The sequence below is a fragment of the Giraffa tippelskirchi genome, chromosome 10 (assembly GCF_054371585.1).
Source record: "Giraffa tippelskirchi isolate mGirTip1 chromosome 10, T2T-mGirTip1v1.2.pri, whole genome shotgun sequence".
In the NCBI taxonomy this organism is placed as follows: Eukaryota; Metazoa; Chordata; class Mammalia; order Artiodactyla; family Giraffidae; genus Giraffa; species Giraffa tippelskirchi.
In genome coordinates this window covers 136,144,317-136,159,326 of record NC_137284.1, presented here as the reverse complement: position 1 = coordinate 136,159,326, position 15,010 = coordinate 136,144,317, and the positions used below count along the sequence as shown (strand labels likewise).

The 15,010-nt window shown below is 50.0% G+C and overlaps 1 protein-coding gene across 1 annotated transcript; it reads right to left on the bottom strand.

The window, feature by feature from the left end:
• Positions 1–222: 222 nt before the first annotated feature.
• On the bottom strand, positions 223–14,637 carry LEP (leptin). The gene is made up of 3 exons (XM_081535388.1): positions 14,618–14,637; positions 3,056–3,227; positions 223–971 (listed from the first exon to the last, which is right to left on the bottom strand). Exons 2-3 carry the CDS (start codon positions 3,197–3,199, stop codon positions 612–614), a joined length of 504 nt encoding a protein of 167 aa, XP_081391514.1. The 5' UTR covers positions 3,200–3,227; positions 14,618–14,637; the 3' UTR covers positions 223–611.
• Positions 14,638–15,010: the final 373 nt, after the last annotated feature.

Sequence of the window (15,010 nt, the reverse complement as noted above, 5' to 3'; positions counted from 1 at the left end):
CACAGTAGAAACAAAGCCAGTCCCTGGAGAACAAACTTGAGAGCCCTCAAGTCACTCAAAATGGGTTTGCCTCGGTGAGGCCTGTCGATGGGCCCCCTGTAGCATCCCTTGCCCCAGCTGACCCCAAAGAGCCTGGAAAAGATGATGTTTTGCTTCAAATCCATCCAGAATAAAATGCATAATAAATAAATAAATGCTTCCATCGTGTGTTGTGTGGGAATATCCAGCTGTATGTGCCCGTAGCCTTCATGATGCTCCCTGGATTCTCAGAGGGAATCTTGCTTGATGGTCCAAAGGCTCTGAAATCACCCCAGGTCATGCTGAAGCATGCAGTGAGAGGGAGCTGGAACAGGGAGGAAGACTGCTGTTTAAATCCCAGCTCCGGTCTACTGTTTGCTGGATGGGCCCCCCTTCCTGGTGGGCATGGAACCTGTATTTATATCTTTGGTTTCCTGCCTCACAGTTTTCTGCCTTTGGAAGAGAGGCTGAGAGGAGCGAGAGAGAAATGGCCCGCTGGCCTGCATAAAGGATGCCCACACAGGCTCTCTTCTGCAGACAGCCAGAAGCTCAGGTTTCTTCCCTGGACTTTGGGAAGAGAGGCCTTCAAGGCTTCAGCACCCAGGGCTGAGGTCCAGCTGCCGCAACATGTCCTGTAGAGACCCCTGCAGCCGGCTCAGGGCCACCACCTCAGTGGAGTAGAGGGAGGCTTCCAGGACGATGCCCAGGCTCTCTAAGCTCTCCAGGGCCCTGACCTGTGGCAAGGGGCAGCTCTTGGAGGCAGCCAGCAGGTGGAGAAGGTCCCGGAGGTTCTCCAGGTCGTTAGATATTTGGATCACATTTCTGGAAGGCAGACTGGCGAGGATCTGTTGGTAGATCGCCAGTGTCTGGTCCATCTTGGACAAACTCAGGAGAGGGTGGAGCCCAGGGATGAAGTCCAAACCAGTGACCCTCTGTTTGGAGGAGACGGACTGCTATGCAGGAGGAAGGGGAGAGCAAGAGCTCAGTGGGAGAGAGGACAGCTCCTCAGAGCCCCACCACTCCGCCCTTCTCTCGAGCTTGGAGGTGCCTCCTTCCCCCCTTCCACACCATTCTCCCTGGGCCCTTATTTCTAGTGCCCATGTGGCCGCCATGCTTCCAAGCTGGTCTCCTGGGCTCCTGTCTTTCTGCCCTTCCCAAACCACCCTGTCCTTCGCTTCCAGACCAGCCTTTGAAGGCTGTTCCCTTTTCCAGATGACTCTGCTATAGAATCAGCCATGACTCTCTATTTCTTACTTGAGTTTCTTCCCCAGGCATTGAGGTCTTCCATACATGCCCTGTCCCCAACTCTTCCACCCCAAGCAGACTCCTCCCTCGCAGTCAAGTTCTCCAGGAAGTCTCACTCCCTAAGGGATTCAGGCCATACCCCCAGCGATGCCCCAGCTCACTGCTCCGCTCAAGTAACCCTGGTTACCAGGAGGGGCTCTCCCCTCCCCCACCACCCACAGCAATCAATCCCGGCACCACACAGTTTAGGGCATTCTGGGTCTATTGTGTACAGCTTGCTGAATGACTGTTTTGAAAGCAAGGAACTTTAAGGGCTTTTCTCTAGGAAATGCTGCTGCTGCTGCTGCTAAGTCGCTTCAGTCGTGTCCAACTCTGTGCGACCCCATAGATGGCAGCCTACCAGGCTCCGCCATCCCTGGGATTCTCCAGGCAAGAACACTGGAGTGGGTTGCCATTTCCTTCTCCAGTGCATGAAAGGGAAAAGTGAAAGTGAAGTCACTCAGTTGTGTCCGACTCTTAGCGACCCCATGGACTGCAGCCCATCAGGCTCCTCTATCCATGGGATTTTCCAGGCAAGAGTACTGGAGTGGGGTGCCATTGCCTTCTCCACTAGGAAATGCAGACGCTGTCTATTTCTGATCTGTCCCCGCTTCTGGCCACCTAACTTCTCCCTGGCTGCCCAAAGCCACTGTTAGAAATATAGAGTGGTCAGGAGATGTGGAAGTCTCCAGATTGCTCCATGCAGGTGAATAAGTTGGCTTTTAACGTGGGACGCTATCAAAAGTCATGACTGAAAACCTTGGAAGAGGGCATGCACAGTTCTGGTTCTGCATGGATATGCAGAGAGGGTCACTTGCTTTATCTAATTTAGTCTCATGAAGACCTTATGAAGACTATTAAGATAGTCTTGTTGTCTAGATGACTATCTTAATAGTCTTCACAAGGTTTTAGGGGTTTCCCTGGTGGCTCAGAAGGTAAAGAATCTGCCTGCAATGCAGGAGACCCGGGTTCAATCCCTGGTTTGGGAAGATCTCATTGGGAGAAGATCTCATTTCCTTCAAGCCACTCCAGTATTCTTGCCTGGAGAACTTCATGGACAGAGGAGCCCGGTAGACTACAGTTTATGGGGTCTCAAAGAGTTGGACATGACTGAGCAACTAACACTGCCCCACTTTCATTTTCTAGATGAGGAAACTAGGGTTTAAAAACTTTGAGGAACCTGACTAGCTTAAGACTTTACAGACAGAGAACAGAAGGGTGAGAACTCACACTTCATCTCCTTCATTCTAAATACAGATCTCATCTGTGGTTGCAGGTCTGGGCTTGTGGACCCCAGAAAAAAAATGCCCCAAGAGACATTGATAACTGTTTGCAAAAACACAGAGGGTTGTATCTGAAGAGGGCTTGATGGGCAGGGCTGGCAGTAATAAGGAGAAGCTTCACAGGGTCGGAGCTCAGCTACCAGCCAGGAAGAATGCCTAAAGACTAAAACATTCTAGAAATGAGATGGAGGCCCAGAGGGAGTGCTGCTGGGGTTCTGGCCACCTGTCAAGGGGACACCGGGACCTTTGTGACTCCCTCTGGGCCTGGGCACTAGGATTCCAATCTGGGAGGGAGGAGAGTGAGACGGTGGGAGGCAAGGGGAGTGGAAGAGCAGAAGAGCTGTCTTCATGCTAGGGGGGTGTCCAGGCTGCTGGGGCCCCTGTGCGAGGCTGCACAGCCTCCTCCGCCAACCTCTGGGGTCCCCCATGGGATGGCCAAGGTTCTACCTTGTCTCCCAGGGCCTCCCTACCGTGTGTGAGATGTCATTGATCCTGGTGACAATCGTCTTGATGAGGGTTTTAGTGTCATCCTGGACCTTGTGGATGGGCACAGCCTCCACGTAGGACAGATAGGGCCAAAGCCACAGGAATCGGTACAGGGGTCCACAGCGCATTTTCCTTCCCGGGATGGGCTTCTGGGGCCTGAAAACAGAAGGAACCACACATGGCACATCGCCAGATCTCCGAGAACACCCATGTGCTCCATTACCACCTGCATCCACGTCTTTGGATGTGGATAACAACGAGATTTGCTGTCTGCCGTGGCTATCATCTCCTCAAAGACAATTCATTATCTAGAAATAACAGTAATGAAATGCATTCCCCTGGGGAGAGGTGCGGCGGAATCAAGAAAACCACAGTGAGGTGTGCTGTAGACCACACAGCAGTGAGCCAGGGCATGAGTGGATGGATGGCGGGCTTTTAAGGTCTGGTTTGAATCCAGCCATTTAATAGCTGCACGACTTCAGGCATATCCCATAACCGCTAAAAACTCCCCCTGTATCCCGTGAAATGTACCTATCTCCAGGCTTTTATGAGGATCAAATTAGATAATGTGCGTGAAAGAGCTTTAAAGGAGTTGTGAGAGGTTCTCTATTACTACCCTATTATTAGAGACTATGGGACTATCCTCTTCATTACTCTCTCACAGCAGCGCGCTGATACCTCTATGATGGCATTTGCCACTGGCTTTATTACTTCCTTTCTCTCCCATTGGGAGCCTGACTCCGAGGGGCACTTACGGAAGGTCTGATAATGTCGGATGCAGTGCTGGGCACCAAGGATGCCACAGTGAACAATGGATGTTTTTTTACTCTCAAAGTGTTTTCAGTTTAATAGGGGAGATTGTAAACAAGCCAGAACAATACAGGAGGAAAGAGCTCTGCAAGTATGGCTGAAACCAACACAATATTGTAGAACAATTATCCTTCAATTAAAAATAAATTATATATATATGTTTTAAGAAAGAGCTCTATAAGAAGGACAAGATATTGTGGGATTACAAAGCGGGCTCCCTGGGAAGAGGCATTGCCTGAGCTAGGTATTGAAGTCCAAGGAGGGGTCCGGAAGAGTATAAAGTGGTTGCCATAAGTGGCCAAGAGAGCAGCTGCTGCAAAGACCCAAAGGCCAGAGAGAGCACATACACTCTCAGCCTACTGTGTTCACTCAGGATGTCTGAAACATCCAAAGTCATGGAACTGTGAATTCTAACATTCATGCATAATATGCGGATCCTTGATTAAGCTGTGAAGTTTTAATGAGATACATGAGGCAAAAGGTAATCAAGTTAAATGCCTGCAAGTCTGTGGCCAATGATCCATGCTAAGTATGTGTGAATGAGCCTGAAAGAATGATCATGGGTCAGTAAGTATTAACATGAAGGTTTGGGAGGTGGCAGAGAAGTTCATCTCTGCTTTTTGTGTTCTGCTTCATCTGGGTCTTGATTAAAAACAGGTAGTGCATTTTCTGTCCATAGGTGGCAATATTAGTATAATTCATATTCGGACACTATAATAGAAGTAAGCAGTCTTGGGAATTCCCTGGTGGTACAGTGGTTAGAACTTGGTGCTTTCACCATGGTGGCCCGGGTTCAATCCCTGGTTGGGGAACTAATATCTCACAAGCAAGAAAGAAAATAAATAAGCTATTGGAACTTTCTTGGTGGTACAGTGGATGAGAATCTACCAGCCAGTGCAGGAGACATGGGTTGGATCCCTGGTCCAGGAAGATTCCACATGCGGTGGAGCAGCTAAGCCCATGAGCCACAACTACTGAGCCTGCGCTCAAGTCACAACTACTGAGCCCATGTGCTGCAACTACTGAAGCTCATGCATCTAGAGCCTGTGTCCTGAAACAAGAGAAGCCACTGCCGTGAGAAGCCCAAGCACTACAACGAAGAGTCGCCCTGGCTCTGGCAACTAGAGAAAGCCCACACACAGCAACGAAGATCTAGCAATCAAAACTCAATCATTAATTCAAAAAAAGAAAGAAGCAGTCTATTTCTATATTATAATGCTTGATCAAAAGTATTGTTTTTTTTTTTTTAAATCTGAATTTTATCAAAGGGGAAATGTGAAACCCAAGAAAACATGCTAACTTGTCCAAAGTCAAACAAATAAGCTGCAAAGCTAGGATTCATAGCCAAACGTGCCACACCCAGAAAAGCTGGAACACTTTCTACCCCACCCCACCAGTTTCTCCAGGCTTTAAGGGAAGCCTGGAGAAAAGCCCAAATTATAAGCCACCCCGATGTCTGACCAAGGGCAGCTCCTGGGACCGTGGCACTCGGGAACAAACACCCTGCTCTATTCTAGGATGAAGCTAAGAGATTTTACCCCCATAACTATTTCATGTATGAAAAATATAAGTAATTCGAGAGAGGGTACTTCAAATGGTTTTGTGCTTGTTTTGGCTCCTAAAAATTCAACACTGCCTCTATTAACTCCTTATTCTCTGAGTAAACATTTCCACCAAATGCTTGAGGAACAGAATTAAATAGTGCTAATCCCTCAGCATGAGTCCATGAAACCCTAGCAAAAGTGGAAGCCAGTGGTTAGACCCCAAAGCTTCATCAGCGGGCTCCACCCTTATGACCGAGTGTCTCTGGGCAAGATTTAATTCCCTAAAGCATCAGTTCCCATCAGTGAAATGGAACAAATAACATCACTCGGCTCAAAGGGTAGTTGAAAAGCACCTGTAAAGTCCATGCCTGTTGTGTGTGTGTGTGTGTGTGTGTAAGGGTGTAGGTGGGGGACAGGGGAAAATGTCAGCTTTTTTTTTTGAATTGTGTAATTACTTGGCAGAACTTGAAATGCTTGGGCAACATTACCTGTAGCCAACCCTAAATCTAGCATTTGGCCCCTTGCCTTCCCTGGGCATCTCAACAGGGTGCCTGGTATTTTGGGGTCCTTCTCCTGAGGCACAAGATTGAGCGGTAACCTTTTCTAGGATTTACGTATTAATGACACCCTCCTTCCCGAGAGAATTTATTACCAGATTAATTCTGATCATAGTCACTCGCATGTCATGGCCACCTTGTAATACCTGAGTGGAAAAACAGTTTTACTAGCCCCCTCGATCACCATGGATAATACGCTTCAGTGGGTACTGAAAATAAATCATAGTTCCTTGAGATGTGGAATTGAGAAGCTGCTGCTGAGTAAGCCTGCCTAAGAGGAGAGGCCAGGGTTAGGGGAGCTCCCTGGGGGTGCTGCAGAGAGAACGCGTAACAGGCCCATCTGAGATCAAAGTGATGAGGAGACCCTGGTCCACCCACACACCCAACATGAAACCACTTGCTCACATGTATAGCGCATCATACTCAGATGTGCACAGACACACATCAACACATCTAACCCTTTTAGTTAAAAAAAATTTTTTTTTTGCTGCACTTTGAGGCATGTGGGATCTTAGTTCCCCGACAAGGGATCAAACCCGCATCCCTTGCATTGGAAGCATGGGGTCTTAACCACTGGACCAACAGAGAAGTCCTATCTACACATCTAACCCTTTTGCTAGAGGCTGGTGATTCGTCTCCAGGATCTATTCCCTTCTTCCCAATTAACAGAACGTCCAAGTTTAGATAGAGAGGTGGCCATTCAGAATAAATACTTTATTTCCCAGCTGGTGTGGCCATGCAGCTCGATTCTGGCCAACTGAATACAAGCAGAGTAAGATGTGGCAGTTCTCGCACTGTGTGTCTTTACTCCTCTCTTTTCCGTCCCCTCCTCCATCCCGATGCCTGAATTATCGATGCAGTAGTCTGTGTTCCTGGGCTTCCTAGGTAGTGCTAGTGGTAAAGAGCCTGCCTGCTAATGCTGGAGATGTGAGAGATAAGGGTTCAATCTCTGGGTCAGGAAGATCTCCTGGAGGAGAGCATCGTACCCCACACAGTATTCTTGCCTGGAGAATCCCACCGACAGAGGAGCCTGGTGGGCTATAGTCCATTGGGTTGCAAAGAGTCAGACACAACTGAAGTGACTTTGCACGCATGCACAGCCTGCGGTCTTGTGCCTCTTGTATGAGGATGAGGACCTCACTGTGTGAACGGTGACATAGGCAGCTGGAGGTGGCCAGGTCCCTGAGCACTTCCTGGAGCTGAGACGACACACTGGCGTGGACCATCTATCCCTGGACCTGTGCTGAGTATGTGAGAGACATCGCCTCTGTCTTGGTGAAGCCACTGTTATTTTGGATCTCTGCTAAACGTGGCCAAACTTAATGCTAATTAATTTATACACCTGGACACAGACGTCATTCTTGATCAGACATCAAGTCTTTTTTGGTTCACCTCAGCATCACTACCAGGGTGGGGCCTGGCCATGGCCTGAGATTTTCAGTTCGTGGGGAGTGGCTGGTAAGAGCAGGACAGCAATTACAACTTCACTGAGCACAGCGCTGGACACATAATAGTTTTGCTGTTGTTGTTCAGTCACTGAGTCGTGTCCAACTCTTTGAGCCCCTATGGACTGCAGCAGGCCAGGCTTCCGTTCCCTCACTATCTCTGAGTTTGCTCAAATTCACATCCGTTGAATCAGTGATGCCATCCAACCATCTCATCCTCTGTCTCCTCCTTCTCCTTTTGCCTTCAATCTTTCCCAGCATCAGTCTTTTCCAATGAGTCGATTCTTTTCATCATGTGGCAAAATTATTGGAGCTTCAGCTTCAACATCAGTCTTTTCAATAAATAGTCAAAATTGATTTCCTTTAGGATTGACTGGTTTGATCTCCTTGCTGTCCAAGGGACACTAAAGAGTCTTCTCCAGGAGTACAGTTCAAAAGCATCAGTTCTTCAATGCTCAGTCTTCTTTATGGTCCAACTCTCAATCCATACATGACTATTGGAAGCATAATAGTTACTCAACATCTATTTGATGGTTGACATCTAACATGTATGGATGGCCCACTGTGGGCCAGAGGTAGAGATGAAAGAGACATGCAACCACAGGAAAGTGGGATCAGGAGTGGGGATGGTTGGGGCTGAACTGGTGGTTTTCCCAGGAAGCCCAGGTAGTACACCACAGTATTCAACACTGTCAACTACTTACATATATTATTTGTTAAAAATAAAAGTAAAGAACAAAACTGTTGTGCTCTTCAACAACAGGTTTCAGAATTTACCTAACTATCAATACAATGCAAGGAAGAATGTTTAAAGAAATAAAATGCCTTGAATAACTCAAGGAAGGGAGTCATGAGTAAAACTATGAGCTCTAGAGCTCAGCAGAACTATGTTTCAGTTGGAGCATAGGGCCTTGGGAAAGTTTGCTGATCTCTTGGAGACTCAGTTTGCTTAGCTGTAAAATGGGGATGAAAGAAATCATAACTCCCACCTGTGGCTGTTACGTGATGGAAAATGCTTGCTCTGTGCCTGGCACATGGTCAATCCCAATACATGTTAGCCGTTGTCACTGTTATTTCCAGTGAGGAAACGGAGGAAGCATCTTGGAGGAGGTGGCATTTAATAAGGGCCCTGAGAATGTGGGGGCTTCCCTGGTGGCTCAGATGGTAAAGAATCTGCCTGCAATGCAGGAGACCTGCGTTCAATCCCTGGATCGGGAAGATCCTCTAGAGAAGGGAATGGCAACCCACTCCAGTATTCTTGCCTGGAGAATTCCATGGATAGAGGAGCCTGGTGGGCTACATGGGTCACAGAGTCGGACACAATTGAGCGACTTAACACACACTGAGAATGGAGGAGTGGGATTGTGTTTGTGAAGGTGGAGGAGAGGGGAAGCCCCAGCAGAGGGCTCAGAAAATGGTGGCTCCCAGCTGGCAAGGGAGGTGTGATGGGAGGGGTGGAGCTGTGAGTGCCAGGCAGGGACACCAGGCTTCTTAGTGAGGCGCTCTGATCACTTCCAGGCTTAGGCTTGCAGCCCAGGTGACAAGAAGGAGGCAGCTGGAAACTGGGAAAGGCATGAGGAGAGGTTTGATGAACAAGCGTTCATGCTGATTCACTAGTATTTGTGGGACCTCAGATGGGCCTCTCCAGCTGACATCTGGAACTGGGGGTGGGGTCTCAGTTCAGGAAAAAAAAAGGGGGAGGGGGTGCTGCAGGCACAGACCCAGGAGTGCTGGCTGGAGCCACTGACGAGAGTGAGTAGAGAGTGGAGGTGGGAGGAGTCATGAGGGAAAAAGGCAAGTGTCAGCCATCTGCCTGGGCTGCAAAGCCTTTTCCCTCTAGAAGTTTTAAACGTTTAAGGAGCTGTCATTTTCTCAGAAGAACTGCTGAAATGTTGAGCCTGGAAAGGAAGGGGGCACTGCTGGGAGAGGGTAGGGGGTGGCTGGACTGTGCGTGCAGCTCAGGAGGGAGGAGGCTTGCTCTCCACCCTGAGGTCTCCCCTCCACTCCGCTGGCTCCCCCACCACCCACTCTGTTCTGAGCATCCTCCGGACGCCCTGCCAGCTAACGTGCGCCACAGACTGCCTTTCCTCTCCTTGAATTAAGACCTGACCACGCCCCATCAGGTCTACCAGCATCCCCTGCCAAGGGGGCACCGGAGAAGAAAAGAGAAAAACCAGTGAATGGAGCTGCACTCCCTACCCCCAGGGGAGCACTAGAAAATAAAATGTAATCACAGAAAACAAGCTTGAGGCTAATGGAAGAGGATCCTGTAACCTTGCCATCAACCCCACCATGACCCCTGCTCTGACTTCACCTGGGTCCTGGGCACTGGCCCCCCTCTGCTCATCCGGGGTTGACTGCAGGCCGTGTTCCCGCACTTGGCAGTTCCCTGCAGCACCCCCTTCTCCACAGACAAGCTTGCCTCCTGGTTCCCCAAGAAGCTGGTGGCCTCCAGACATAAGCTCCCTCACCTTCCCTCTTGTCCTGGGGGATGCAGCAGATGAAGTGGGGGCCTCCATGTCAAGGCAGGATGTGTTTCTGTAGATCACACACACACACACACACACACACACACACACACACACACACACACACTAGAAGTTTAACTGGGCCCACGGCAGGCCTGCCCCAGGTTCCAGCAGTGGAGGGAGTAGTGGGGGAGATAGGGAAAGCTCCAGGTCACAGACATTTGCTGGTAGAGGCCACTAGCTTTGAGCTATGCAAACTCTTCTGCCTTCTCCCCACAGAAGGTACCAGAGGTAAGCAAGGGGCCCGGCACAGCTTTCTCTCTTCCTTCTCCAGCCAGCAGGTTTTTATACCGCTCTCTCCAGTAATCTCTCTTGAGAGTCCCTTGGACTGCAAGGAGATCAAACCAGTCAATCCTAAAGAAAATCAACCCTGAATATTCATTGGAAGGACTGATGCTGAAGCTGAAGCTCCAATACTTTGGCCACCTGATGTGAAAAGCTGACTCATTGGAAAAGACCTTGATCCTGGGAAAGATAAGGACAGAGGATGAGATGGTTGGAGGGCATCACTGACTCAATGGACTTGAGTTTGAGCAAGCTCTGGGAGATGGTGAAGGACAGGGAAGTCTGGTGTGCTGCGGTCCATGGGGTCACAAAGAGTCAGATACAACTGAGCAACTGAACAACTCCAATGATCTTTGGTTTGTTAGTGCAAATTAAATTCAGGTAATGTATTTACTGTTCATTTTAAGGAAAAAGCTTTGGGTGGTCTATGCCCTCTCTCTTTCTGTAGAAATCTTTCCTGTTGGTTCCCTTGCATTCTTCCCTCTCAGCCTTCCTTCATTCCTTTCTCCCTGACTCTAAGTAGGAAGGGACTTGGGGATGGAGAAAGGACAAAGAATGAAGGAGACAGAGAAGTTTGGGTCCTCTGAGTTCTTCAGAATCCAGTGGAACAGACAGAAGCTTAAACAACTCATTTTAACACAACCTGGTGAAAGTTATAAGGGAAGGAACCTGGAGCTGGGGGAGCACAGGGCAAAGGGCTGACTCTGGGCAGCCGAGATAGCTTTGCACTGAGACCTGAAGGACAGGAGTTCCCCAGGGGGAGGGAAGCAAGCAGGGCATTCCAGGCCAAGGGGACAGTGTGGAGTTGGGATATACCGTAGTGGGTTTGAGAGAATTCAATATGGTAGAAGAGTAGTGTGTGTGAGGCTAGAGAGCTAGAATGTCCTGGGCTTGATTCTATGGGTGGTCAGGACCTTCTGGGGGGTCTGCCCTATGTGGGACACACACACACACACACACACACACGAATCCTGGAGGCGATGTTTGCGTGAACAATAGTAGGCAAGAGAAGCAGAATACTCTTTCCTCTTCCCTTTCCTCCTCAAGGTCCTGACTGAGTCAGTTAACATCTCTCCCAGGAATTTAAAGTATGCTCTGAGGAGTCCAGTTTGCCTCTGATGAAGACTCAGAAACTCAAGGATAGCCATGGCTGACATCACATGCATGGAGTAGTTAAGAGAGACCAGGGGCCATCTACCCACTTGGGGGAGGGGGGCGTGCGGATTATGGTCAATGTTTGTGCTCTTTCTTGACCTTCTTTCTGGTTCCTGTCCTTGTTGGTTCTAGGCTCGCCCTGTTCTTAGCCTCAAGGGTGAGATACTCTTTCACATATACTGCTCACTTGAGTAGTTTTCAACTTTCTGAATATATATTTTTTCATCCAGGAGACATATACACACCTGTAAGAAAAACAAGTGTCAGGAAATAAAATTCATCTTCACTATGGGTGATGCACACTGGAGAGTCTCCATTCTGGTTTTAAATGTTGGTTGCAATATACAGTTGAAAACACTGAGCTAGCATGAGTGATTTTCTCTTATTTGCAAGTAGGAGCCTGGTTGAGAAATCAGGTTAACATACTTAATTGGTAGCCAGAATGTAGGTGCAAGGGTTATAGTTTTTCTGTTCATCAGAAACTACCCTTAGATTCAATCTCATCAGGGACAACCAATAGGTTTCAATTCCTGTGTCAACTCTGATCAGTTTTTAGTGGTTCCTTGGAGTGCTGAGTGGAGAAGAATCTGAAGCTCCCTCCAGTGTGAAAGGGACAAGATGCCGTGATCAATTATTGATGTCTGCTGGGTCCAGGAGTGGTGGATATGTCACTTGTTCAGCATCTCCCCCAAGGCCTTGGCATAGAGTAGATCCTCACTGAATATTTGTGGAATGAATGAATGAAATATTTCCCATCTCTGATTTTCATTATCTAATGAGGTTAACCTACCTCTAGATGTTCAGGGTGCTCCCATTTTAAAGTCCACCTAGAATTCAGTTTTGCCCAGCAGGAATTCCTAAGAAGCTTTCGTGATGAAGACAGAAAACACTGCAGAATCCTGATCTCCTTTTCACGGCTTCCTGCACCACACAGGTGTCCTCTAGCACCACATGGGCCCCTATTCCCTTCAGCTTCCTGAATTCTGTTCCATCTTAACTATTGTCCCAGATACTCCCGGTCTTGGTCCCATTCATCATCCTGGCTCCTCCTACTGTGCTCTGGGCCTCCTGCCCTGCTCAGAGGTCTCTGCTCTGCCCAGCCTGTCTTCCCTGTGGCTTCTCCTCTTCTTCCTTGGCATACTCAGTCTGGAGTACCCCAGAATACAAACTCAGTATGTGCACAGATGGGATTGAAATCTTCTGTGGGATGGATGAGATATCGGCATCGACACTGATCATTCCAGGGAGCTGATGAATGGAGCAGGAAAGACTGTAAAATGGCGTTTGCTGAGAAGCAAGGCACATCTGTTGTCACACATAAAGTGCAAAGGATTCTGTGGGCCCATGTGGCAGGTGTGTTGTTTTTAAGGCGAAACAACCTCTCTTTCTACTTCTCTGAGACAACTGTGTGGACAAAGAAGAATTCCAAGGCTCTCGCTGGCAGGCAGGAGGGAGCTGTTGCCACTGGAATCCTACTGCTGGTGGGAACAGGGCCTACTGACTGACTGACTGCAGGAGAAATTGGCTCGGTTTTCCTCTCAATTACATGCATGCAGTTGAAAGATTCACACACCATGAGGATTCCCCATCCCTGGAGCCCCAGTCTCTCTCTGACTCCCACTGACTACCACCACCACGTCCCCCTAAGTGGCATCTAGGCTACAGCGGGGACAATGACCCAGGTTCTCCCAAGCGGTCACCTCCACACCCTACACAGGCCACTCAGACTCGAGAGGCATCCGCCTGCGGCTGACGGGCAGGAATTCATTGCAATTTCCTTGGCTCTGTCCTTGGTGCTTGGAGCCATTTCCTGGAATGGAGGGGGAGGAAAATATTTCCCCCAAATACCAAGAAGAGTTATTTTGGGCATAAGATGTACAAAATATGAGAGGGATGCTCCTTTGGCCAACATGGAAACGTTCCCCTCAGCCCAATGTCCTCAACTGCTTGAAAAGGAAAGAACCGAGTCACACCCACTGCTTTTCTCGTGCCTTGTCCCCCCCACCTACATGTGAGAAAAGATCAGCAAGACCTTCCTGCTCAGGAGGGCATTAGAGTGGGAGCGACTATGGTTCTGCACACTGTCCTGGTGGGAAGAGACTGGATATCCTCTGTGCCACCTGGTCCTAGCTGCCCACTGCAGCTGCCACCTTAGGCTCTACAGAGCAAACACCAGAGGCTGGACAGAAGTCAGTGCAGGGAGTCTTCGAGCTCTTGCACCTGGGGTGGTGCCTTCCAGTCCCTGCCCTCTGCCTCGCCTCCCCTGCAGACTACCTTCCCATCCCCTCCAAGGCTGCTATTCTCAACTGACAACCAGGCCACCATCGAGTGTCACTTGGATCGAACTGTATTTAAGAATTCACTTTTCCAAAGTGCCACATCTTCAAGCTATAGAAACTGGAGTGTGAAGGCAAACCCATCCATCATGAAATAGAAATCAAGCCAGGAGAGAAGGCAGGCCTGGTAGGTGTCACCGGGGGGCCCACCTGCTGATAGTGTGCATTTATCAGTTTTGGCTAGAGAAATGGTTACAGTGGGAAAAGTTGAATAGGCCTTTCCCATGATCCCCTGCTTGGTTGCCCCAAAGGAACCCTATTTTATCCATAGTGTAGAAGGCAATTCTCATGACTTTGAGGCCAGATGCAGTGAGATCTTTCATAATTTCTTTGGGAGATTCGGGGTTCTCCCAGTTTTCTGCTCACCCCTACTTCTTCATCTCCATCCTATGGCCTGGGTTTTATACAGTCCTTCGCATTCACAAGTCAGGAACCCTGCTGGAAAATGGTGCCTGAATTCTCATGCGCAGAACAAGACTCCTTGTACACCCTCGGAACTCACACTCCTCAGAAACTCAACGCACGTCCCCTGCACATGGGGGCGGGGGTATCCTGATCTTTGGGGGTGTGCTCAAGGCCATTTCCAAAGCATGTCAAAGGCAGGGCTGGAGGCTCTGGCAGTCTCCTGGGGCCCAGGCTGGCTCCTGGAGCGCTGATTCCTGCCCCGAGGGCAGGCACAGTCCAGCCCCAAAGCCAACGTTCCCCGGCTCCCAGCCGCCTTCCCACCGGCTAGAACTCTGGTGCAAAGTTACCCCAATCCAGACCCAAGCCGTCAGCCCGTGCCCTCCGCCCGCCTCAGTTTCCCCAGGGTCCCGGGTGGGCTGGGCTGGGTGGCCTGCCAAGAAAGACCGGCGGAGAAGGAGAAAGGAGAGCGCCGGGCACTTACCTCGCCGCTGCTGGCGCCGCGATTCCTCGATCCCTCCGGGGCTCCATGCCTGCCCGCCCCTCTTATAGCCGCCGAAGCTCAACTTGCGCAACTGCCCGGCAGGCCCGGGCGCACCCGCAGCGCCAGCTCCCGCCCTGCGGGGCGGCGGGGCAGCGTCGGGGCGGGCAGCCGCGGGTCGGGGCCTCCAGAGAGGGACTCGGATGCGCCAGGAGCCCCACGTCCACCCTCCGGTATCGCCTGAAAAGCTGGGGGCGGCTGGGCAGGTGTGAGAAATCCTCGAGGTGTCCCCCAGGATATGCCCCTCGGGCCTCGGGGAACGGCCGCCTGGGACAGGGTGGCGGTGAGGGATTCCTCTGAGCCGGCTGGGGGCGGTGGCGCCCCGACAGTGAGGCC

What these genes read in the sequence shown, in the direction of transcription:
- LEP (XM_081535388.1), bottom strand. Translation starts at nt 3,199, where the DNA reads ATGCGCTGTGGACCCCTGTACCGATTCCTGTGGCTTTGGCCCTATCTG. An exon ending in TCAATGACATCTCACACACG is followed by an intron (nt 972 to 3,055) that starts GTAGGGAGGCCC and finishes CCTCCTGCATAG; the next exon opens with CAGTCCGTCTCCTCCAAACA.